We start from the raw sequence: 25,096 nt of genomic DNA on the forward strand, positions 1-25,096 counted from the left end.
GGAATTGGCTGCCCTCGGTGGTGGAGGCAAAGTGGATGAGGTCTTTTAAGAGATTTCTGGATGAGTACGTGGGACTTAATAGGTTTGAGGGTTATAGGTAAGCCTGGTAGGTAGGGATATGATACGTGCAACTTGTGGGCTGAAGGGCCTCTTTGTGTTGTAGTTTTTCTATGTTCTAAATGCCTTCTAGAAATCCAGATACACTACATCGACAGGTTCCCCAGTGTCCACTGCGCATGTAATATTCTCAAAGAATTCCACCAAATTAGTCAAACATAACCTGCCCTTCATGAACCCGTGCTGCTTGTTTCCAGTGGGACAACTTATATCCAGATGTATCGCTATTTCTTCCTTGATGATAGATTCAAGCATTTCTCCTACTACAGAAGTTAAGCTAATCGGCCTGTGGTTACCCACCTTTTGTCTACCTCCATTTTTAAACAGTGGCGTCACATTTGCTGTTTTCCAATCTGTGGGAACCACCCTAGAGCCAGTGAATTTTGGTAAATCACTACTAGTGCATTTGCTATTTCCCCTGCCTTCGGATGCATTCCATCATGGCCGGGAGACTTGTCTACCTTTAGCCCCATTAGCTTGCCTGACTACCCCTCTCGTGATAGTAGTAATTTCTAAGTCCTCACCTGCCATAGCCGCCTTGTCGTCAATTTTTGGCATGTTATTTGTGTTTTCCACTGTGAAGATCGACACAGAATATCTCAGCCATTTTCTCATTTCCAGTTATTACACCCCTCTTCTCATCCTCTAAAGAATCAATATTTACTTTGGCCACTTTTTTTTCATTTTATGTATTTGTAGAAACTTTTGCTATCTTTTTGTATTCTGAGCTAGTTTACACTCATAATCCATTTTACTTTTCTTTATAGCATTTTTCTGTGGCTTTCTGTTGACCTTTAAAGGTTTCCCAATCCTCTAGTTTCCCACTAATGTTAGCACTTTGCATTTTCTTTCCATTTGATACCTTTATTTCCTTAGATATCCATGGCTGATTATCTCTTTTTCTACAGTCTTTCCTTATCACTGGCATATACATTTGCTGAGGACTGTGAAACATCACTTTGAAAGAACAAAGAACAACAAAAATTACAGCACTGGAACAGGTTCTTCAGCGTCCCAAGCCTGCACTGACCATGCTGTCCGACTGAACTAGACGCCCCTATCCTTCTGAGGACTATATGCCTCTATTCCCATCTTATTCTGAGATCCTGAAACCCCCCTATCCTTATTATGGGATCCTGAGTAGCAGGGATGAAAGTGAGGGGGGCATAGATGGGAACTGCAATGCACGGCATCGTGGGGGTGGAGCAGAGCAGGGTTTGAAATGCGTATACTTTAATGCGAGGAGTATTCGCAATAAAGTGGATGAACTTGCAGCGTGGATCAGTACCTGGAACTTTGATGTTGTGGCCATTTCAGAGACATGGATAGAGCAGGGACAGGAATGGTTGTTGCAGGTTCTGGGGTTCAAATGCTTCAGTCGGAGTAGAGAAGAAGGTGGGGGGGGGGAGGGGTAGCATTATTAGTCAAGGATTGTATCACAGTGTCAGAGAGGAAGTTTGATGAGGACTTGTCTGTTGAGGTAGTATGGGCTGAGATTAGAAATAGGAGAGGAGAGGTCACCCTGTTGGGAGTCTTTTATAGACCTCCTAAAAGTTCTAGAGAGGTTGAGGAAAGGATTGCGGAGACGATCCTGGATAGGAGTGAAAGTAATAGGGTAATTGTTATGGGGGACTTTAACTTTACTAATATTGATTGGAACAGCTATAGTTCTAGCTCATTAGAGGGGTCAGTTTTTGCACAAAGCGTGCAGGAAGGTTTTTTGACTCAGTATGTAGATAGGCCAACTAGACGTGAGGCTATATTGGATTTGGTGCTGGGAAATGAGCCAGACCAGGTGTTCGACTTGGAAGTTGGTGTGCATTTTGGTGATAGTGACCACAATTCGGTTACGTTCGCCTTAGTGATGGAAAGGGATACGCATGAACCTTGGGTCAGTAGTTTTAGCTGGGGGAAGGATAATTATGAGGCTATTAGGAGAGAATTAGGAAGCATAGGTTGGACTAGGAGACTACAAGGTCTGGGAATGTCCGAAATGTGGAGTTTTTTCAAGGAGCAGCTACTGCGAGTCCTTGATATGCATGTCCCTGTCAGGCAAGGAGGAAATGGTCGAGCTAGGGAACCGTGGTGCACTAAAAAAGTTGATTTGCTGGTTAAAAGGAAAAAGGAGGCTTATGTCAGGATGAGACTTGAGGGCTCAGGTAGTGCACTGGAAAGCTTTAGATTGGCTAGGAGGGAGTTAAAGAGTGAGTTAAGAAGAGCTAAAAGAGGGAACGAGAAGACTTTGGCTGATAGGATTAAGGAGAATCCTAAGGCGTTCTATAGATATGTTAAGAACAGAAGATTGGTTAGGGCAAGATTAGGGCCAGTTAGAGACAGCAGTGGGAAGTTGTGTGGAACCGGAAGAGATTGAAGAGGCATTGAACCAATATTTTTCTTCGGTATTCACGCAGGGAGACATAAATGTAGCAGTGGAGAACACTGGGTTACAGGGTTGTAAACTGGATAGTATTGCAGTTGATAAGGAGGATGTGCTAGATATTCTTGAGGGTTTGAAAATAGATAAGTCCCCTGGGCCGGACGGGATTTACCCTAGGATTCTCTGGGAGGCAAGAGAGGCGATTGCAGAGCCTCTGGCTCTGATCTTCAGGTCGTCGTTGGTCACAGGTGTAGTGCCAGAAGATTGGAGGATAGCGAATGTTGCTCCATTGTTTAAGAAGGGGAACAGACTTCCCCGGGAATTATACACCGGTGAGTCTTTCTTCTGTTGTGGGCAAGGTTTTAGAAAAAATTATTAGGGATAGGATTTATAGTTATTTGGAGAGTAATGAATTGATTGGAGATAGTCAGCATGGTTTTGTGGCGGGTAGGTCGTGTCTTACTAACCTTATTGAGTTTTTTGAGAAAGTGACCAAAGAGGTGGATGGGGGTAAGGCAGTTGACGTGGTATATATGGACTTTAGTAAGGCGTTTGATAAGGTTCACCATGGAAGGCTTCTGCAGAAAATGCAGATGTATGGGATTGAGGGTGATTTAGTTAATTGGATCAGGAATTGGCTAGCAGATAGGAGACAGAGGGTGGTGGTTGATGGTAAGTATTCATCATGGAGTTCGGTTACAAGTGGTGTGCCTCAGGGATCTGTTTTGGGGCCACTGCTGTTTGTAATTTTTATAAATGATCTGGATGAGGGTATAGTTGGGTGGATTAGTAAATTTGCTGATGACACCAAAGTCGGAGGTGTGGTAGATAGTGAGGAGGGGTGTCATAGTTTGCAGAGAGACTTGGACAAGTTGCAGAGCTGGGCCGAGAGGTGGCGGGTGGAGTTTAATGCGGAAAAGTGTGAGGTAATTCACTTTGGCAGGAATAACAGATGTGTAGAGTATAGGGCTAATGGTAGGACTCTGAATAGTGTGGATGAACGGAGGGATCTAGGTGTATGTGTACATAGATCCCTGAAAGTTGGGAATCAAGTAGATAAGGTTGTTAAGAAGGCATACGGTGTCTTGGCGTTTATTGGTAGGGGGATTGAATTTAGGAGCCGCAGTGTCATGTTGCAACTGTACAAAACTCTGGTGCGGCCGCACTTGGAGTATTGTGTGCAGTTCTGGTCCCCACATTATAGGAAGGATGTGGAGGCTTTGGAGAGGGTGCAGAGGAGGTTTACCAGGATGTTGCCTGGTATGGAGGGGAGGTCCTATGAGGAGAGACTGAGGGATTTGAGGTTGTTTTCGTTAGAAAGAAGGTGGCTAAGAGGGGACCTTATTGAAACATATAAGATGATTAGAGGTTTAGATAGGGTGGACAGTGATGACCTTTTTCCTCGGATGGAGAAAGCTAGCACGAGGGGGCATAGCTTTAAATTAAGGGGTGGTAGTTATAGGACGGATGTCAGAGGTAGGTTCTTTACCCAGAGGGTGGTGAGGGATTGGAATGCCCTGCCTGCTGCAGTTGTAAATGCGCCTAGTTTGGGGGCATTTAAGAGATCCGTGGATAGGTTTATGGATGGAAAGGGATTGGTTTAGGTTAGAGGGTCATTGCTTTTTAACTGGTCGGTGCAACATCGTGGGCCAAAGGGCCTGTTCTGCGCTGTAATGTTCTATGTTCTGTTCATGCATTTGTCAAGACGCCCCTTAAAAGTCACCACCGTATCCCCTTCCACTACCTCCCCGGCAACGAGTTCCAGGCAACCACCCTTTATAGTCTCCTTTGTTTAAGCATATGACACTGGAATTGATTTTACCTCCTTACGTTCCATCTGTATTTTAAATTCAACCATATTGTGATCGCTTCTTCCAAGAGTTCTCTAACTGTGAGTTCATTAATTATTCCTGTCTCATTACACAGGACCAGATCTAGGTTAGCTTGCTCCCTCGTAGGTTCCGTTACATAGTGTTCAAGGAAGCTATCATGGATACATTCTATGAACTCCATCTCAAGGCTGCATTGACCGACCTGGTTTGACCAATTGATATGTAGATTAAAATCCCCCATAATTGCAATACCATTTTAACATGCATCAGTTATTTCTTTGTTTATTTTATCCAATCTCAATAGAATGTCTTGTTAATAGCATTGTAGACAATTTATGCTTTTAATTGGGTATGACAGCAAGTGTCAATTTAGTGCATAAATCTTGAAGTATATAATTTATTCAAGGAACTTGGCATTAGTCGCTGCGTCTTTGGATTGTCACTATACACGATTTTTGTACGATAACTGCAGAAATAAGTTCAGAGCTGAGTGTTTTTGATGTATATGCAAAAATTTATCACAGCAGATTCTGTTGTATGAAATACATTTTAAAATTGTAATATTGTTATCCTTTATCCATTTCAGGAGCTGTACAGAGCTTTTGCTTTGCTTGCCTGATGAAGTGCCAGCCACACTGTGGGAACAGTTTCAAGCTTGTGTGCAGGTAAGTTGAACAATGTGACATGAAAGTAAGTGTTATTCATCCAACAGTCCAATATGTTTATTCCTGACAAAAACTGAGTGTAATGTCCACCCACCTATCTCAAAGTTTGCATGAGCAAGAGTGAAAACATAGAACAAAAATAGAAAATACTGAAAAACTCAGTAGGTATGGCAGCATCTGTGGAGAGAGCAAATAGAGTTAAGGTTTTGAGTCTGTGACTCTTCAAAGCTAAAGAAAAGCCACACTTGTGCAGTGATTGCTGCAAAGTGTAGTTTGATGGTTTCCCAATGTTTTAACACAGTAAGTCTCGGAACACCAGACTAAAGCTCAATAGGTTTATTTGGAATCACAAGCTTTCGAAGCACTATTCCTTCATCAGGTGATCACTGACACCTTGTCAGTAAATTGTAAGAGTTTATTAGGAATTCATTCAAACTATACACCAGCTTTTCAGTTTTGTTTGTCCTCTCTCCTCTTTCTCTGTGGGCCTTGCAGTCAAGATGTTGCCAGCTTTCCTTTCTGCAGATGTCTCCAGTCTTCCTGCCAATCTCTCTAGTCTATCTGCTGTTACACAGCAGTATTATTATTCCTAGAGTACGCCATTTATATCAATTGGCTAATTAAAAACATCACAAGGTAGCCAACACAATTGTTTCTAACCTCTGATCATGCAATGTGCACGAATTCATGTGGCCTTTGTCAAAGTTAGCTGAGAGCTGGGAATGTGCGTAACACATTCACTTTGTAATGTTGTAACATGATAAGCTTTCAGCAGGGTTCTTGTTGACACTTTATGGAAGAAGAATTAAGGAAGCAAAAGCTTATATTGCAAAATTATTTCCATCTATCTTTGGCCTCTTCCATCTCGGGAAGCAAGGTAGCTGGATTGACTGGACTTCCTCCTTTGACCTCAACATTAGGCACTTCCATTACCATCGTCCATCTTGGTGCGGTGACCTGAGAGACCCGGTTCATAGCTGATGAAGTACAAACCGCATAAGGGCATTTGATGATAAGCTTCTGACCCAAGACTGCACATGCTGTTGCCATGACAGTCATGCATGTAGCCTACACGGCCCTCATTTTTCCATTTACCTCAGTCTATCACTATGGCCTTGCGTGAGTAAACTGGTCATATATCGTCCTTTTTATGCACAAGCAAGATAAAGGGTCTTCCATTATCAGGGATTTGTCATGCTGGAGCAGTGCACAAGGCCTCTTTTCATTGCTGAAAAGCCTGTTTTTGTCCCTCATTCAGTTCTATTCCTTCCTTCGAATCCCATTTCGCTTTAAGGAGACCAGTGAATGGTTGTGCCAATTATGTGTATGAATCTACCCATAATTGCAGAGATCCAAAAATGTTCGTAATTCCTGAACCATGGTGGACTGTTTGGCAGCTCAAATAACGTCAGTATGGCCTTGAGTTACCTCCCTTTTGCCCAGAGATTTTAGTTTTAGTGACACAAGTAGCTTACATTAACACTGCAATTAAGTTATTGTGAAAATCCCCAAGTCGCCACACTCTGGCGCCTGTTGGGGTACACTGAAGGAGAATTTAGCACGGCCAGTGCACATAACCTGCACGTCTTTTGGGCTGTGGGAGAGAATCAGAGAACCAGGAGGAAACCCGTGCAGATACGGGGAGAACATGCAGACTTCTCACAGTCAGTGACCCAAGCTGGGAATTGAACCCGTGTCCCTGGCACTGTGAGGCAGCAAAGCCAACCACTGTGCTGCCCACCTATCCTCTGACCCAGATAAACAGCTTCCTCCTGAGCAATTTGGGCTTTACAAATGCTGCCTTATGGCCCTTCTGGTGCAAGTAGCCCAACAAAGGCTTCATGTCGCTCTTGTGCTGTTCTTCGGTCTCAGAGGCTAATAAGATATCATCTACACATTGACTAATCTGGTTATTATCCAATGGCATTTCTGAGGTGGTTTTTGCAATGCCATACCATTTGACTTGATTTATTATTGTCACATGTATTGCCATATAGTGATAAGTATTATTTCTTGCATGCTATACAGACAAAGCATACTGTTTCAAAAGGAAATGAGAGAGAGCAGAACTTAGTGTTACAGCTAGGGTGCAGAGGAAGATCAACTTAATACATGGTAAGTCCATTCAAAAGTCTGATGGCAGCAGGAAAGAAGCTGTTCTTGAGTCAGTTGGTACATGACCTCAGACTTTTGTACCTTTTTCCCGACAGAAGAAATCGGAAGAGAGAACGTCCGGGGTGCGTGAGGTCCTTAATTATGCTGGCTGCTTTGCCGAGGCAGAGGGAAGTGTGGGTAGAGTTAGTGGATGGGAGGCTGGTTTGCATGATGGATTGGGCGACATTTATGACCTTTTGTAATTTCTTGCGGTCTTGGACAGAACAGGAGCCATACCAATGATGCAACCAGAAGAATGCTTTCTATGGAGCATCTCTAAAAGTTGGTGAGAGTCGTAGCTGACGTGCCACATTTCTTTAGTCTTCTGAAAACGTAGAGGCATTGGCGGGCTTTCTTAACTTTGGTGTCGGCTTGGGAGCCTAGGACAGGTGGTTGGTGATCTGGATACCTAAAAACTTGAAGCTCTCAACCCTTTCTATTTTGTCCCTGTTGATGTAGAAATGTTTTCCTCTACGCTTCCTGAAGTCAATGACAATCTCCTTCATTTTGTTGACATTGAGGGAGAGATTATTGTCGTCCCACCAGTTCACCAGATTCTCTCTCATTCCTGTACTCTGTCTTGTCATTGTTTGAGATCTGTCCCACTATGATGGTGTTGTCAGCAAACTTGAAAATCGAATTGGAGGGGATTTTGGCCACAGTCATGGGTGTAAAAGAAGGATAGTAGGGGGCTGAGAACTCAGTCTTGTGGGCACTGATGTTGAGGATGATTGTGGAGCTGGTGTTGCCATATCCTTACTGATATGATAGACAGTTGGGGCTGTTGTGGAATCCCTGAGGGAGCCTAGTCCGTGTGTACTGTTGTTGCTCTATTGTAAAGGCAAACCAAGGCTGAATCTTAAGTGCAAAGGGAGCAGACCAAAAACCATAATAATTAACGAAAACCAGTAATATGACATTAAAGATGGTAGAAGGTTCGGCAGCCAAAGAGATTAATTTATCTATTTATTGATTAGCATTCATGTAATCTATCGTCAACCTTCAGGTTCTGTTGGCTTTCTTCACCAGCCATACAGAACTGTTGGATACACTGAGTTGTAATCAATATTCCTATCTCACCTAACTGATTCAGGATGAGCAGATTTCCATCTATAGATGTCTGGCTAATGAGATACTGGGAGGAGGAGTCCCAGTAAAGATTACTGAATCCATTTGTAACAGACCACAGTTATTTTTGTCCTTAGCCCAAACTGGTGTTCCTTCAGTTCGTCTTTCTCCAGGAGCCTGATATTCCAAGCGACTTTTCCCTTAGAGAAGCATAAAGCCAAATCCACCTGGGTGAGCACATCCATTCCCAGGGATGCCTGTGTGACTGATCCTACCCATACAGATGTCTCAATTCTGTGGTCCCAGCTGTAATGTCAGGGGAATTGTCTCTCACGTGTATCTGTTTCCCAGTTGCCCTCTTGCCCACATTTTATGATGTGGAGATGCCGGGGTTGAACTGGGGTGGGCACAGTAAGAAGTCTCATTACTCACCTGGTGAAGGAGGGGAGCGAAAAGTTCATGATTTCAAATTAAACTGCTGTTGAGACTACTTATCGTGCCCGCATTTTATTGCCACAGGAAAACCTGTGGTAACTCATCCCTGGATATTACTGTTAATTCTGCTCTTGTGTCCAATAAGCAATCCACTGATTCTTCACTTATCTTCACATTCACAAAGGCTGTTGGCTCGTTGTTGCAAGAGGGCCAACAGTGGTAAAGTGAGAGTAGGGGCTACTTGTTTTTTTTTTTGCTGCTTGCAAGGCATTGAGCTGTTTAAACTGCTCTATTAACTCATTTGGTTCGTCTTTAGTATTCTCTTCAGAAGTTGCGTTCTGCTTTCCCTTGCCTCTTCCCCGTGGTCGACATGTCTTTGCTCAATGATCTTCCTTTCCACAATTATGACATCAACCTGGGCATCTGTCATTGGTTGAATACACTGTCACTTGTGCAGCTCTAACATTCATAGCCATATCCATTCTAGCCGACTAAGGTTTGTAACTAGCTGAGTGTAAGTAGTATCTTCCTTTTCCCAAGCGGGTTTGTTAACTCTCAGCATTTTGGATGATTCTGATTTCTGGCCAGCTACAAACACTGATTATGAACACCATTAACACATTTCCATCTGTATTCTCTGGAGTTACTCCCCGAGTGCCTGAGTGCTCAAGCCAAGTTGTTCCAAGCTATTTTTCATAATCAGGTATTTGCTCACTTTCTGCTGACATGACGCTATTTTACTCCAGTCTGTTTTCCTTGGCATGTGCAGCATATACCACAATCTAATCTTATCTTCCCTCTAGATTCTCAGTCTTGACCCAATCTTCCCTCTACATCAATCAGTAAGTCCCACTCTTTCTGTCTGGAACCATAGAAGATAATATCTGCACGCCATCCAATGGATGAAGCCCATTAATTACTTTCAAGAGTTTCAACACATCCCACGTTTTTGCTCCACTTTTCTTGAGGTGAAGTATCTCCTTCATCCATTTATCAATCTTTTCAGTTGTCTTTTCTGCATCTGTTGTCCTTTTGAGAGTCAATCTTTACCCTCTTATACATCAAGGGAAATATATTCTTAGGTGTTTCCTCCTCTTCATTCTGAGTCCACCAAGGAAGAAGGCCCATCTCCCTTAAACGTCCCTTAGTTGTCTTGCCCCCCTGTTCTGTTCGTTCCAGAATAGGATACTGTTGTAGGTAAAATGATACCTCAGACTGTTAGTGAGTTAAAATACGGTGGTTTTTATTTCAAAACTGTGGTGTACGTTCCAGAATTTTGGGAGAAGTAGGACTATCAGACTTTTCATAGAACACAACACAAATGGGCATTTATACATCATGAGTCTTAGTGTCAATCGTGATTCCAAGTTTCCCATTCCGGCCAGAACTCTGGGTCTTCCTTGGTCGTGATACAGCCCCAATTTTAATCACAATTCACAGTCCAGCTGGCAGCTGCAGTCATGACATACGGTCACGATTCAAAACCTTTCTACAGCTGTACCGGCATCCCTGTCTTTGAAGGTACTTGTGCGATCGCGGCTATCCCAGCGGGAGTCTTCCTGTTAAAAGCCGGTATCGCGATCTGTCATCAGCGGTTGTCAAAAGCCGGTATCATAAACTACCAACTGTGTAACGATGTCTAACACAAGTAGGTAAGATTTACAAAGTCTACAAAATAACAGCTATATTAAATTATCTGTCTTTGTACAAATGAGAGTTAAAGCATGTAAGACATGAACAAATAACTTATATTAATGCCAGGAACAGTATAAGCTAAAAGCGATCAGCCATGAGGAAGGGTTATGTTTGTGACATATTCTAGGTACAAAATCTGTTCACCCTTTCCCTACTTCAGTACATTCTGGGAATAGATATTGATAGAGATTTACTGTGCTTCGTGATCACCAATCTTGTCTGCTAGTTTCTGACACTTCCCTCCTTCAGAGGGGTACATATTGCAGCTAATTGACCCTGGAATCCCTTAACCCTTCATTCTGATTCTGCACGACCTACAGTTTAGTTTTTCTGTCAAAGTTGACTCATCATGGTGAGGGATCAACGAATAGGGTCCTTTGTCGGGTAATCTTTTAGCTTTTCCTTATGCTTGCTTAATATCCAAGGTCCGCTGTCCATTGAAGGTCCCGTACTTCTGTTCAATTTTAGCGAATGTTTTTGGTAAATCAAAGTGCTGTTCTACAAACTCTTTCAGATGGTGCATCATTTCTTGTTCTGTTACCTCTGGAGGGGCAATGTCGCCTTTTCCATAGTAGGTAAGTGATTTTTACTATTCTTTCCTGTCATCTTTAACTCCGAGTAGTGGACTTAAAACGTTTGGGGTCAGAAGTGACTGTGGGCTAAACCTTAACTGAAAAGTGCATTTGGCATGGGGCCTCGAGCCAAAAGTCTGGATAAGATGTTCAGAGAAAATGGAATCACGCGAACTGCTGACTTAGTCACGTAACGGAGAAGAACCTTTGATAAGAGGAGTTCTTACCCCTCAGATGGGTCCGTGGGTGCTCCTCGATCAAGATCCGATCAGTGATCCTGCCGACCATGTCAGAATTGTTAGGTTCAAGAATTCACTGACACCTCATCAGTAAATCGTAAGAGTTTATTAGGAGTTCATCCAAAATGTACACCAGCTTTTCAGTTTTGTTTGCTTTCTTTGTCTCTCTCTCTCTCCGCCCCCCCCCTCTCTCTCTCTCCGCCCCCCCCTCTCTCTCTCTCCGCCCCCCCCCTCTCTCTCTCTCCGCCCCCCCCTCTCTCTCTCTCCGCCCCCCCCTCTCTCTCTCTCCGCCCCCCCTCTCTCTCTCCGCCCCCCCTCTCTCTCTCTCCGCCCCCCCTCTCTCTCTCTCCGCCCCCCCTCTCTCTCTCTCCGCCCCCCCTCTCTCTCTCTCCGCCCCCCCTCTCTCTCTCTCCGCCCCCCCTCTCTCTCTCTCCGCCCCCCCTCTCTCTCTCTCCGCCCCCCCTCTCTCTCTCTCCGCCCCCCCTCTCTCTCTCTCCGCCCCCCCTCTCTCTCTCTCCGCCCCCCCTCTCTCTCTCTCCGCCCCCCCTCTCTCTCTCTCCGCCCCCCCTCTCTCTCTCTCCGCCCCCCCTCTCTCTCTCTCCGCCCCCCCTCTCTCTCTCTCCGCCCCCCCTCTCTCTCTCTCCGCCCCCCCTCTCTCTCTCTCCGCCCCCCCTCTCTCTCTCTCCGCCCCCCCTCTCTCTCTCTCTCCGCCCCCCCTCTCTCTCTCTCCGCCCCCCCTCTCTCTCTCTCCGCCCCCCCTCTCTCTCTCTCCGCCCCCCCCTCTCTCTCTCCGCCCCCCCTCTCTCTCTCTCCGCCCCCCCTCTCTCTCTCTCCGCCCCCCCTCTCTCTCTCTCCGCCCCCCCTCTCTCTCTCTCCGCCCCCCCCTCTCTCTCTCCGCCCCCCCTCTCTCTCTCTCCGCCCCCCCTCTCTCTCTCTCCGCCCCCCCTCTCTCTCTCTCCGCCCCCCCTCTCTCTCTCTCCGCCCCCCCTCTCTCTCTCTCCGCCCCCCTCTCTCTCTCTCTCTCCGCCCCCCTCTCTCTCTCTCTCTCCGCCCCCCTCTCTCTCTCTCTCTCCGCCCCCCTCTCTCTCTCTCTCCGCCCCCCTCTCTCTCTCTCTCTCTCCGCCCCCCTCTCTCTCTCTCTCTCTCTCCGCCCCCCTCTCTCTCTCTCTCTCCGCCCCTCTCTCTCTCTCTCTCTCCGCCCCCCTCTCTCTCTCTCTCTCTCTCCGCCCCCCTCTCTCTCTCTCTCTCTCCGCCCCCCTCTCTCTCTCTCTCTCTCCGCCCCCCTCTCTCTCTCTCTCTCTCCGCCCCCCTCTCTCTCTCTCTCTCTCCGCCCCCCTCTCTCTCTCTCTCTCTCCGCCCCCCTCTCTCTCTCTCTCTCTCCGCCCCCCTCTCTCTCTCTCTCTCTCCGCCCCCCTCTCTCTCTCTCTCTCTCCGCCCCCCTCTCTCTCTCTCTCTCTCTCCGCCCCCCTCTCTCTCTCTCTCTCTCCGCCCCCCTCTCTCTCTCTCTCTCTCCGCCCCCCTCTCTCTCTCTCTCTCTCTCTCTCCGCCCACAAAACATAGAGACTAGCTGTAGTATAATCCAAAGTTCCCAACCTTTTCTATTCAAGGCATGCTTTTGTACTAGATCTTGAAGCTCACCACCTGTTTCTGAAATCCTACTAAAATTCATCAAAGCAATGTCTAATACAATTTTCATAAGTTTAAGTCCACAATGCAAGTCTCATCACCAGTTGCAAGTCAATACAATTTCTTTCCCTTAAAGATTTCAATTGTCTTCAGTTTTAAGTCTGCATTTCTCAATGTGCAAGTTCATACATGAAGTACTCTGAAAAGTAAACCAAAAATGTTAATGTGACGCTTGGGCCTGCCATTTGTGAGTAGAGTGTCTTGGGCAGGAATTTGTTACAAGACAACTCACTGGTCATGCTGCACTCACAGGTGCTTACTCCTTTTGCTTTTTTATACAGCCAGTTTGGAGAACACCAGTTGGCATAAGTAGGTTATGGGAAATGGTAAGAGTACTGCTATAACACAATCTGAAATAAATGGATACCAAATGTGTCCAGTGGCATCTCTACAAACTTCATTCTCAGTGTACAATCCGTCCAGAGCACTGCAAATTCCTCTTTTCTTTTAATAATTTCTTTGATTCAAAAGAACTAAATGGATCGCCTACCCAGTCAAAGTCTTCCATACTCATGGAGGGGAAGTAGCATTCAAACTTCTTGTATTTTAAGATGTGTGCAGATGTGGTTGTTTATGGTTTTGCCAGCAGCATTTGCCCATGCTAGCTTGACGTCTCAATCAACACAATGGCCACTTTTTTTTTCCAAAGAGCTGGTTTTGATCTGAAGCCCTGAGGTTTATTTGTGGCAGTCAATCTTCTCGTTTTCAGCTCGTTGAGATGACTGAATATATCTGAAAGATATGTAAGCATAGTGCACCAAGAATCCTATATTAAATCTTTTCTTGGCAATTTGAGCAGAGCCAAAAACTGTTATGGATTGCCTAAACACGAGAGGATCATTCACTGAGATAACCTCACACTTGTGTGTGCATGAGGAAACCTGGTACTCTGCTCCCATCTCTTCCACAAAATAATAAATAAGCATGATTTTGAAGGATGCGATTTTACATAATTCATAATTTTCACTATTGCTGTAGTTAAGTCAAACAACATTGTTTTAGCAAAAATGATTTCACAGTGCAGGATAATGGCTGACCTGGATATCAGGATTCTGTTCTTTCACTTTACTCATGAACCCTTTGACTTTTCCTGTTTGGAAGCTGTTCCATCAATGCTGATGGTATTGCACTTGGTCCAGTTAAGATTGCATTCCTCCAGATGAGATGAGTGGTTAAGGCAAAAGATTTCCTCTCTGGTCACATGACCAGGCAATTCTTGCAAAAGAAGAAATCCTCTTTGATAGAACCCCTGTCAACAAACATGATATTGGCTAAGAACTGGCAGGGTCTGCTAATATCTGTGGAATCATCAATGTGCAGGGCACATTTTCCACTCGTTTCTAATTTCATCTGTTCAATTTCAACTGACATTTCATCAGTGTGCTATTTTATTGTCAGGAAGAGGAACTTACTCGATTTCCTTAGCAGCACCAGCTCCCAGACTTACAGTGCTTTTGCGTGCCAGCAGAGTTAGGGTTCAGCAATGGTGTGCACTTTCTTTGATTTCACTGTGAATTCCCACCAGGCAATTCACCACCTGTGCATTATCCCTGAAACCTGTGCGTGCACAATCATTCATTGATTTTGCTTTGTGTTTTGTGTTCCAAGGTGCTTGAAGCATTGTATATCATTGCTGGAGAGTGAACAGTTTTGTAATCAAATGGAGCTTCAATGTACCTGCTGCCATTGCAATTTTGAAAGCTTCTTCCTGTAAATTGGGCATTCTGGAACAGGGCAAGAGGCATCACCAGTCCACTAAAGTCAAAGGCCAAATAGCTGTTGCTGTACAGTCTGTATGAACCTCACTTTTTTCTCATCAGGTTCTGTTGTTTCAACCATATCTGAATCAGGGCAGGATCCTTTCCTTTTCAAGAACTTAACCCATGGCAAACTGTAGATGAATACACCACCACACTACACAATAAATACTGTCAAGCATCAAAAGCACAATTTCAACTCTTTGGCCTTGTCAGCCAGAATACTGCTCAAAGGTATACCCTTGCTCCAATGTCCCACAACAGAGTTCTAACCTTCAGTTGCCTTCTCTGATCTTGGGGTTTCTTTGGAGATCTCATTGGTCACTAGGGCTTCTCCCAGCCTCATGTCACTTAAGGCTGCTCTTCACAGCACTTTCTCTAATTGGAACCTGTTTCTCCTCTTGGCTACAGTTTCTTAGCCCATTGTCTTCCCTGAACTTTTTTTTACTTTTACTGTGTCTCTCTCTCTTCTGGCCCCTTTCTCCCTCATCTTCCTGGGCTTTCATGCCCCTTTTGATGTTTGACTCTTTGCACAGGAGCACAGGACCTTTATCCTCAACTCTGAAGTTAGCAATGCCCAAGTTTTGATGAATTTCTGGCCTGTGCATGTACTAGCTGGAAACAGACTATATGTGTGCAGTTTGAAGCTTTTATGTTCATCAGGCCCAAAAGCAAATGAGTTGGTGAGGTTGATTGAGAAAAATTAATTCCAATGAAATGAGAAGCCCATAATCTTGAAATACAAGCTGGGCTGTTCAGGGGTGACATCAAAGGTACTTTACGTTATGGGGCAGTGAAAATCTGCAAAGTTCTCTCCCAGAAGGTGGTTGAGGCTAAATTAGTTGACTATTTCAAAACGGATCAATAGTTTTTTTTTTTGGCCAGGATATTGAGAATGACAGAATCAAGATAAGTAGATAGAGTAAAGTTCCAATAACCTAATTGAATGGTATTGATTAATTTGAGTCTACGATTGTCCCTTATTTACAGGATACCTGTAAAACTGAGTACTAGATTTAGTTTTATTTATAAAACACCTTACTATATACTTGCTGACTGGAGCGTAGGAACAGGAGTAGGTCATTCAGTCCCGTGAGGTTTTGCTCAATTAGATGATGACTGATTTGTATCTCATTTACCTAATTTGCCCCATATCCCTTGATACCTTTTGTGAAAATGTGCTTCCTGATTTCATTCCTAAATTACCTTGTTCTAATTTTAATGTTGTAGCCCCTTGTTCTGGATTCCCTCACGGACAGTGGGTATCATGGTGCCCTCACACTGCCAGAGACCCAGGTTTGATTCCGGCCTTGGGTGACTGTATGGAGTTTACACATTCTCCTCTTGTCTTTGGTTTCCTCTGGGTGCCTGGTTTCTTCCCACAATCCAAAGATATACAGGTTAGGTGGATTGGCCATGATTAATGTGCAGGGTTAGGACAGGGGATCAGGCCTTTGGTAGAGTGCTCTTTTGGAGGGTCAGTAGACCAAATGGCTCTTACCTATTGATGGGCCAAATGGCTCTTATCTATTGTAGCAATTCTATGAATAGATTATCTGTAGCTACTCTATCAAATTTCTTTAACATTTTAATGATCTCAGTTAGCTCACCTTCAACCTCCTAAATGTAAGAAAATGCAAGCCAACTTATGCAACCTGTCTTATAATGCAGCGCTTTGAGTTCCTGTATTATTCTGAAGAATCTGCACTAGTTCCACCACAAAGCCAGTACATCCTCCTTCAGTACTGTATTCGTTCTAGGGAATCCTGCATTGGTACAACTGAAACATCGTTTCGCTAGTTTTTAGTGATGTACATGAACACCTAAATCCTTTTCTTCCACAGTTCCTAGTTTCTCATAACAGCTACATTGCTTCAAATCCAGCTATCCAAAAATTGGCTGCCCAAAACCTGGTCTTTATTTTTAAAATGTGCCATGCGAGAATGTTAAGTACTATTAAACGAGCGAAAAAAATTTGCTTCAGGGAATCGCTGCATCTGTGCTGTGAGTGTGCCAGGTAATTATCGGCTTTGCCTGCCTGTCATTTCTTGCACTTGAATGGAGAGATGATGGGCGTGACCTTCACCTAACTCAGCTTGGAAACTTTCTCTTCAGTACTTTGGTGCTTCGGTGACCCGAAGTGATCAAAGTTGCTAAAGTAAAGGCTTTAGTGTGGCTGCCTTAGATTTCAACTTGATTGCTGTCAATCTTTATCTAATTGTATCGCAGCTATTGTGATATGCCTTGGGAGCTTTTTGCAAAAACTGGACTTAGTTTTGAGACATACTGCCTGTATTAGGAAATTATTCCAATTTGTCTGCCTTGTATCCAAAAGGGATGAAATCAAGCTTTCCCAAATTGATTTTCCATCTGCCAAAGTGTGCATGGTTTTAAATAAACACCAACTTAATGCTAGTCCAAAATACTACCCACAGCTTTTGATACATCACATCCATTTAGAACATCAAACATCAGACATCTTTGTGTGGGGTGGCAGTGGATGAACAAACAGCATTTGAGTAATCTGGTCCTTTACCCTCCATACGTTACACAGTGGGCTTAAATGCTTTCACTAGTCTGTCACGTGGTTATCGGAATTGCTCTGCCACTAGAGATGCTGGATAGAGAATTTTCCATAACACAAACCTGGATACCCATCTTGAGATGGGATGGGGGGAGGTAGCGGAGGAGGAGTAGCGTCTCCATGTTTGGGTGGGAGGAAAGAGAATTTGGAATGGTAGGAGGATTTCTAGAACTTGTTGAGGGTTGGCAGGCTCAAATCATATGGTATGGTGGTGACAGTGCTGGAATCATAGGCTCAGGAGTGGGGCTGGAAAGGAGATTTGGAAATGGGGATGGAGAGAATGGCATTTTCGATTCATCTGGTATTAACAGGTGGTGATGGCCTAGTGGCATTATCCTAGACTATTAATCCAGAAACTCAATTAATGTTCTGGGAATGTGGGTTTGAATCCTACCATGGCAGATGGCGGAATTTAAATTCAATAAAAAGCATCTAGCATTAAGAATATATTTAGGACCATGAAACCATTGTCAGTTGTCATTTAAAAAAAAAACCCATCTGGTTGCGAATGTTCATCTGGTTTGCTAATCTGCCATACTTACCTGGCCTGCATATGACTCCAGGGTCACAGCAATGTGGTTGACTCTCAACTGTCCCTCGTGAACAACTAGGGATGGGCAATAAATGCAGGCTGACCAGTGACCCCATGAATTAATGTTTTTTTGAAGTTGCCCTGCTAGTTCTAAGAACTAACAGTTCCACCTCCAGCAGTTGTTGGTCCAAAACTACAACTAAATATGCTGAACCACAGGAGTCCCACCTTTAAGGTAAAAATTACAACATATATTGAAGTTTATGGACATTCATTTCCACTGTGAGCACAAACATTAAAGTTTATTTATTAGTCACAAGTAATGCTTAGATTAATACTGCAATGAAGTTATTGTGAAATTCCTGTGAACATCTGAGCAAACCTCCTTGGATGCATCTGACCACAGTTGGCAACCCTATTCACAGTACATCAGTTACTGATGAACTACTAACAGATCCCTGCCAACCCACCCCTCCCTCCAGCAGCTGGATCATACATCCACATAGGGCCTCAAGATGCTTCACACGAGTGTTACCAACAAAATTTGGCAGTGAGCTGCATAGGAGATATTGGGGCATATGACCAAAAGCTTGGTCAAAGAGAAGCATCAAGGCTCTCTTAAAGGAGGATTAGAAACAGATTTTGAGGAAAAAATTCCAGAGCTAGGAACGAAAGCAGTTGAAGGCAGGAATATCAGTGATGGAGTATTTGAAATTGGATATGCATGAGACCAAGCTTGGAGTTATCACAGCAGTTTATGGAGCTAAAAAAGGGACAAAGTCATAGGAATTCAAAATGGATGAGAATTTTACAGTGCAGCATAATCATCTAGCGAGCAGAGGCTGAGAGTAAGAATACAAGCTGCATAGTTCAGATGTTAGCAATTGTAGGACATGGCAATAGGATCTCTGGAAAGGGATGTGCAGAAAATTCTACCTCAGTGAGATCTGCCTGACGCAGGTTCTGCAATTGCCATGTGCACATAAATTTAATCATAGAACAAGTGTAATAATGTGCGGTTTTAATCATCTAATAATTGAATAAATCAAATTAGCAAAGATGGCCTGAAAGATCAGTTCATTGTGTGCTTTTAAAACAAATATTCAGATTAATGCATTCTAGAGCCAAACAGGGAGCAGAAGGCCTGGTAATGTGTAATGAGACGGGATGAATTAATGACCTTCTAGTAAAGGAGTCTCTAGATAACAGTGATCATAAAAGATCACTTTCACATTCAGTGAGAAATCTGTTTTAAAGGCTAGCATCTTGAGCTTAAATAAAGACAATTGTAGGTTTTTTAAAAATTTTTGGGACGTGGGCATCGTCGGCTGACTGGCCAGCATTTATTGCCCATCCCTAGTTGCCAAAGGGCAGTTGAGAGTCAACCACAGTGCTGTGGCCCTGGAGTGATATGTAGGCCAGGCCAGGTAAGGATGGCCAATTTCCTTCCCTAAAGGACATTAGTGAACCAGATGGGTTTTTCCAACAATCGACAATGGTTTCATGGTTATAGTAGATTCTTAATTCTGGATATTTTTTATTTCAATTCACATTTTACCATCTGCCTTGGCAGGACTTGAACCAGGGTCCCCAGAACATTCGCTGAGTTTCTGAATTAATAGTCTAGCGATAATACCAGTAGGCCATGGTTTCCCCTTAATATGAAAACAGAATTGGCTAAGGTGGACTGTGAAGTTAGGTTTAAAAAGCAGGAACGTGAAGAAGCAATGGCAGGCATTTATATGGAGGTGTTTCTTTGAGAGTTATTCAATTGATAGGCTCTGAAAAGAATGCATCATCCATGTCTAAACAAGGGATCTGAGGATACAATGCAGTTGAAAGGCATGGTGCTTAGCACTGCTGCTTCACAGCACCAAGGACACCGGTGCAATTACAGCCTTAGATGATTGTCTAATTTGCACATTCTCCCCGTGTCAGTGTGAGCTTCCTCCCACAGTCGTCCTTTCTGTAGGTTTAGTAAATGCATGGAGTTATGTAAGTGGTGGTGGGTGGGCTTGGGTAAGTTACTCTTTCGGAGACTCGGTGCAAACTCGAGTTGAATGGCTGCCTTCTGCACTGGAGGGATTCTGTGGTTCTAAACAAAATTCATACTGAGAAGATCAGTACTCATCGAAAGAGGCTGGCACACCAGTTACACTATTGCCTCAAAGTGTAAGGGATCCGGGTTCAATTCTGGCCTGTGTGGCATTTGCACGTTCTCCCTGTGTCTGCGTGGGTTTCCTCCGGGTGCTCCAGTTTCTTCCCAGTCAGAAGGTGTACAGGGTAAGGTGGATTAACCATATTAGATTGTTCCTTTGTGTCCTAAAGTGTGTAGATTAGATGGAATAGCCATGGTGAATGTGTGGTGTTGCAGGGATATGGTGGGGCAGAGGGCATGAGTCAGTGTCATCTCGATAGGTTGGATGGCCATCTACTGAACTGCAGGGATTCTATTATTGGACAGATTTTACACCAGGTTAAAGTCCAACAGGTTTATTTGGTAGCAAAAGCCACTAGCTTTCGGAGCACTTGCCCCTTTGTCGGGTGAATGGGAGTTCTGTTCACAAACAGGGCATATAAAGACATAAACTCGATTTACAAAATAATGGTTGGAATGCAAATCTTTACAGGTAATTCAAGTCTTGGAGAGAGTGTTAAGCACAGGTTAAAGAGATGTGTATTGTCTCCAGACAGGACAGTAAGTGAGGTTTTGCAAGTCCAGGAAAGTCATGGGGGTTACAGTTGGTGTGACATGAACCCAAGAACCTGGTTGAGGCCTTCCCCGTGTGTGGAACTTGGCTATCAGTCTCTGCTCAGCGACTCTGCGCTGTCCTGTGTCGTGAAGGCGGCCTTGAGAACGCTTACCCGAAGATCAGAGGCCGAGCGCCCATGACTGCTGAAGTGTTTGCCAACAGAAAGAGAACAGTCTTGCCTGGTGATTGTCAAGCAGTGTTCGTTCATCCGTTGTCGTAGCATCAACATACACTACGAAGAACTTTAAAACAATCACTAGAGAAGTAATAATAAGAAAACAAATGGGTTGAAGGCTGACTGCTGGACCTGAAGGCTTAGGGTCTTAAAAGAAGGCCTTGCAGATACAATGGATACATTCGTTGTAATATTCCTAAATTCCCTGGGTTCTGGAAAGATTGGAAAACTGCAAATGTAGCACCTTTTCTCAAGAAAGGTGAGAGGTCGAAAACAGAAAACTAGAGGCCAATTAGCTTTATAATCTGTCATTGGAATATTTAGAAAGCCACATTACAATCAGCATGTTCTTATAAGAACATAAGAAACAGGAGCAGGAGTAGGCCATCTAGCCCCTCGAGCCTGCCCCGCCATTCAATAAGATCATGGCTGATCTGTCGAGGCTCAGTTCCACATTCCCGCCCTCTCCCCATAACCCTTAATCCCCTCGCTTATCAAAAACCCGTCAACCCGCGTCTTAAAAATATTTAGCGAGGAAGCCTCCACCACTTCAACGGGCCTTGAAAGAAAAAGCACATTTGTTGGGCAGTGCAGACCTGGAGAGTTGAAAGGCCTGTTCCTGTGCTGTAATTTCCTTTGTTCTTTGTTCTATATTTGACTAACTTATTAGTTCTTTGAGAAAGTAAGAAGTGGATAATAGGGAACCAGTGGATGAGGTTTTCAGATTTCCAAAAAGTATAAGTAAGGTGCCACGTAAAGTATCATGCAGTGTGTTAACACTTGCCGGGCTCCCGTAATTGGGGCAACAACTGCCACGTACTTGTGACTGTTAATGGGGCCTCGGATGGAATGTCTGCCCTAAACCACAGAGCCTTCCCAACTAAGAGGTGGCAGAGTGGAAGCTGCGACATCACTGAGATATGGGTCTAGTTCAGTTTTGGAAGCCCAGTCAGCAAGTTGGGCCATTGGGCCTGCTTCTGTGCTGTATATCCCTTTCCCTATGACTCTAAAAGCTCAGAGTGTTGGGGATAACATATTAAGATGGATCGAGTATTGTTTAGCTAACAAAGCAGAGAGTTAGGATAAATGGGTCATTCTTCAGATAGACAAACTCTACTTATGGAGTGCCACTGGGATTAATTCTGGGGCTTCAATTATTTGCACTATATTTGGAAGAATGGCAGCTAAATCTGATGATGATATAAAGATAGGCAAGCAAGTTGTGAAAAGGATATGGGTCTACAAAGGGATATAGGTTCATGAGTGGGCAAAAAATTAGTAGAAAGTGTGAAAATGTGAGCTTATCTACATTGGCAGGAAGAAAGGAAAAACAAAATATTTAATTGGAGAGACTGCAGAAATATGTGATACAGAGAAATCTGGGTGCCCTGCTACATGAATCTCAAAGCTAACATGCAGATACAGCAAATATTAAAGAGGCCAGTGGAATGTTACCCTTAATGTTAGCATAAAGGTAGGGAAATGTTGCTAAGCTGTACAAGGCCCTCATGAGACCACATCTGGAGTACTATGTGCAGTTTTGGCATCCTTACTTGAGGGATATAATTGCATTGGAGACAATTCAACGAAGGTTCACTAGGCTGATACCTGGCATTGAGGGGTTTGTCTTGTAAGGTAAGGTTGAGCATGTTAGGCCTATTCCCATTAGAAATTAGAAAAATGAAACATGATATTTTGAAACATGTAATCCTGACAAGGTGGATGTTGGGAAGATCTCCCTCTTATGGGAGAATCGATAAAGAGGGGCCGTTATTTTAAAAATAAGGGGTGTCCCGTTTAAGACGGATGAGGAGAACGGTCTTCCTGTCTGGGCCAATATACTTTAGAATTTGCATCCCTGAAAAGCTGTGGAGGCTGGGTCATTGAAAATGTTCAAAGCTGGGTAAGACAGACTTCTGATTGACGCAGGAGTCGGGGGTTTGGAGAACAGACAGAAAAAAGGAGTTATAGGCACAATTATATCAGCTGTGATCTTAATGGATGACGTTGTAGGCCGAATGGTCTGCTATATCTTATGACAAGGCCTTTTCAGCTACAGCATGGCAAGTGCATTGGTCAGTAATTATATAGTTATATTCTCTCTGTTATTAAAATTATACATGAATGATTTGTTAGTTTCCAATGAATAATCACAGTACAGATTGCTTCCATAATCATTTTGACTTGATTACAAAATCATTTGGCAATACAAACTATAACAGCTCATTTTAAGATGTAATCAGTGGAACAGCCTTTTGAGGGGGCTAAAGGCTCTAATATTATGTTCCTAACACAATTTTGTAATTTAACTGGAGTTAAATGGTACCTCTTTTCCACACTTCTTTGTAGTTTTTGATATATTTGTAAAGGATGCAGCTATTGCAACTTGCTCTTGTGTTGATGTGACCGCTAATTGTTTTAACACTGTCTCCTGTCAATGCATGATGGCCTCTGATCTGCACGTGTAGAAAACCAATGACATTATTTGCAATAGACGGTACTGATTGATCTTATTCGGATCCTGGATTACAACTTCCATCTACAGCATTTGCAGCTGTGGGGCTTCCTGGTGACAAGCTCAGGTTAATGAGAAGAGGCTTTGGGTCAGGGCGGCTCAGAAACTAAAACTCCAAAGACAGGATGTGGAGGTTGTAATCCAGAATCATGGCCATTAGCAGCGTCCCCTTCCTGATGCTGATGCCGCCCCCGCCCCCCAACTCACCCTCACCCCCACCCCCCCCACCCCCCAAATCGACTCAGAAAAGATGAGGTTTTTTTAATCACTGTCTTTATTAACTGTTTGATAAGTATCTCTGCTCCTGACAGCTGCCTACTCCATTGCTCACATTGACACTGGAATAAAACAGACCAATTGCTTAATTGGCCATTGATTTAGTATTTTGTACCATTTAAGTAACAACCATGTGAGAGAGGGCAGTTGCAATAAGAAAGTGCAAGCTGTGAAACTGCTTTCAATTCTCTACTAAAAAGGGCACAAACATGTTGCTACAAGTTGTATAAACCTATTTTTCACAAAATAGATGGCATTAAATTTGACTAAGTTAGTTAAAGACTCACTGTTGGGGAGTGTTGTTTGTTCAACATTTTTTTTTATAACAATGTTTTTTGTATTGGTGAAATGTTAATTTCTCTGCTTGTAGATCAGCAGCATTGCTTAAAATTGCCAACTAAAAGCATTGATTCATTTTTAAAAATTTGTCCTTTAGGAGTAATTTAGTTGATCGCCTTTGTCCTAAAAGTCCATTATAATTGAATCATATGGTCTAGAGAAGATGCAAAGTAATTTTGAGAAAAAGACACCCTTTGCAGGTGCTATGTGTTCTATTATAGCTCTATGCAGAATAATTACAGCAATCTGTGTTTCCAGACAACGGAAGTAGCAGCTGTATCCTGTTGCTATCAGGCAGCCAATGTATACTGCTGTTGGCATTTTAATCAGTTTCAAACCATTTTCTTCCATGTGTTTGATTAGATTTGTATGTTTCAGGCTGGAGATTTTGCTCCTATTGATGTATCTATTATTTATTACATATTGTCTGTTGTCTTGTGACTTGTTTAGCATTCAAAACTATCTTATCAATATTAGAATTTATAAATCAAAACCTTGTTTTGCATAATTAAGTGGTCTATGATAATTGTGATTGTGGGATTTTCCATTTTTACCATTGGCAGTAATGCTGATTTAATTTAATTGGCTTCCTGTTTGATATTACAGCCTTTATTTACTGTTTGGGAGTCGAACCAAAGCCACTACACTGAAAGCTATGCAGCTTGTAGAAGCAGGAGATTAACCCTTGTTCAATGAATACTGCAGGAGGGCATCCCAGGAGTGGCACTAGATGTGTCTAAAAATGAAGTGGTTACATTGTGCATTGTGGTTCTAGTGACATGTCTGCAATTGTGGCCAAGCTTACCCTGAATGCAGCAAAGGTTCTGAATAATAGTTGTTGTAACTGCTTCATGGAATAAAATGTATAGAGTTGCAGCAGAAAATCACAGCTGCTCAAACTACCAAACAACCTTCATGCCAAAATGAAGCGTTTACAGCGACAACAGCAGAAAATAAGCATCCATTTTGTCATAACAACAGAAACACCTATGGTAGTTTTCAAACATAGAACCATGCAGTTCCCTACAATAGTCTGTATACATATCCATGGCAACATAGATGATCTGGAGGAGAGGGCTGAGTGTAGGGTAACAAAATTTGCTGATGCCATGAAGATGAGTGGAAAAGCAAATTGCGTGGAAGGCGCAGAAAGTCTGCAGAGAGATCTGGATAGGCTAAGTGAGTAGGCGAGGCCCTGGCAGATAGAGGATAACATTAGCAATTGTGAGGTTATCCACTTTGCTAGAAATAATAATAGGAGGGATTATTATTTAAAGGGTGAAAAGCTGCAGCATGCTACAGTGCAGAGGGACCTGGGGATCCTT

At 43.4% G+C, this 25,096-nt stretch overlaps 1 protein-coding gene across 3 annotated transcripts in view; it reads left to right on the forward strand.

Moving 5' to 3' along the window:
* LOC145350880 (zinc finger protein 292-like) overlaps window positions 1–25,096 on the forward strand; it is a 197,240-nt gene that overhangs the window by 93,169 nt on the left and 78,975 nt on the right. For all 3 annotated transcript variants that reach the window (XM_080200293.1, XM_080200295.1, XM_080200294.1), the window contains one exon: window positions 4,913–4,991. In XM_080200293.1, coding sequence (XP_080056419.1) covers window positions 4,913–4,991 — 79 coding nt within the window. The remainder of the gene's footprint in view (window positions 1–4,912; window positions 4,992–25,096) is intronic.

Source organism: Carcharhinus amblyrhynchos, chromosome 12 (genome assembly GCF_965287045.1).
Source record: "Carcharhinus amblyrhynchos chromosome 12, sCarAmb.v2.hapA, whole genome shotgun sequence".
In the NCBI taxonomy this organism is placed as follows: Eukaryota; Metazoa; Chordata; class Chondrichthyes; order Carcharhiniformes; family Carcharhinidae; genus Carcharhinus; species Carcharhinus amblyrhynchos.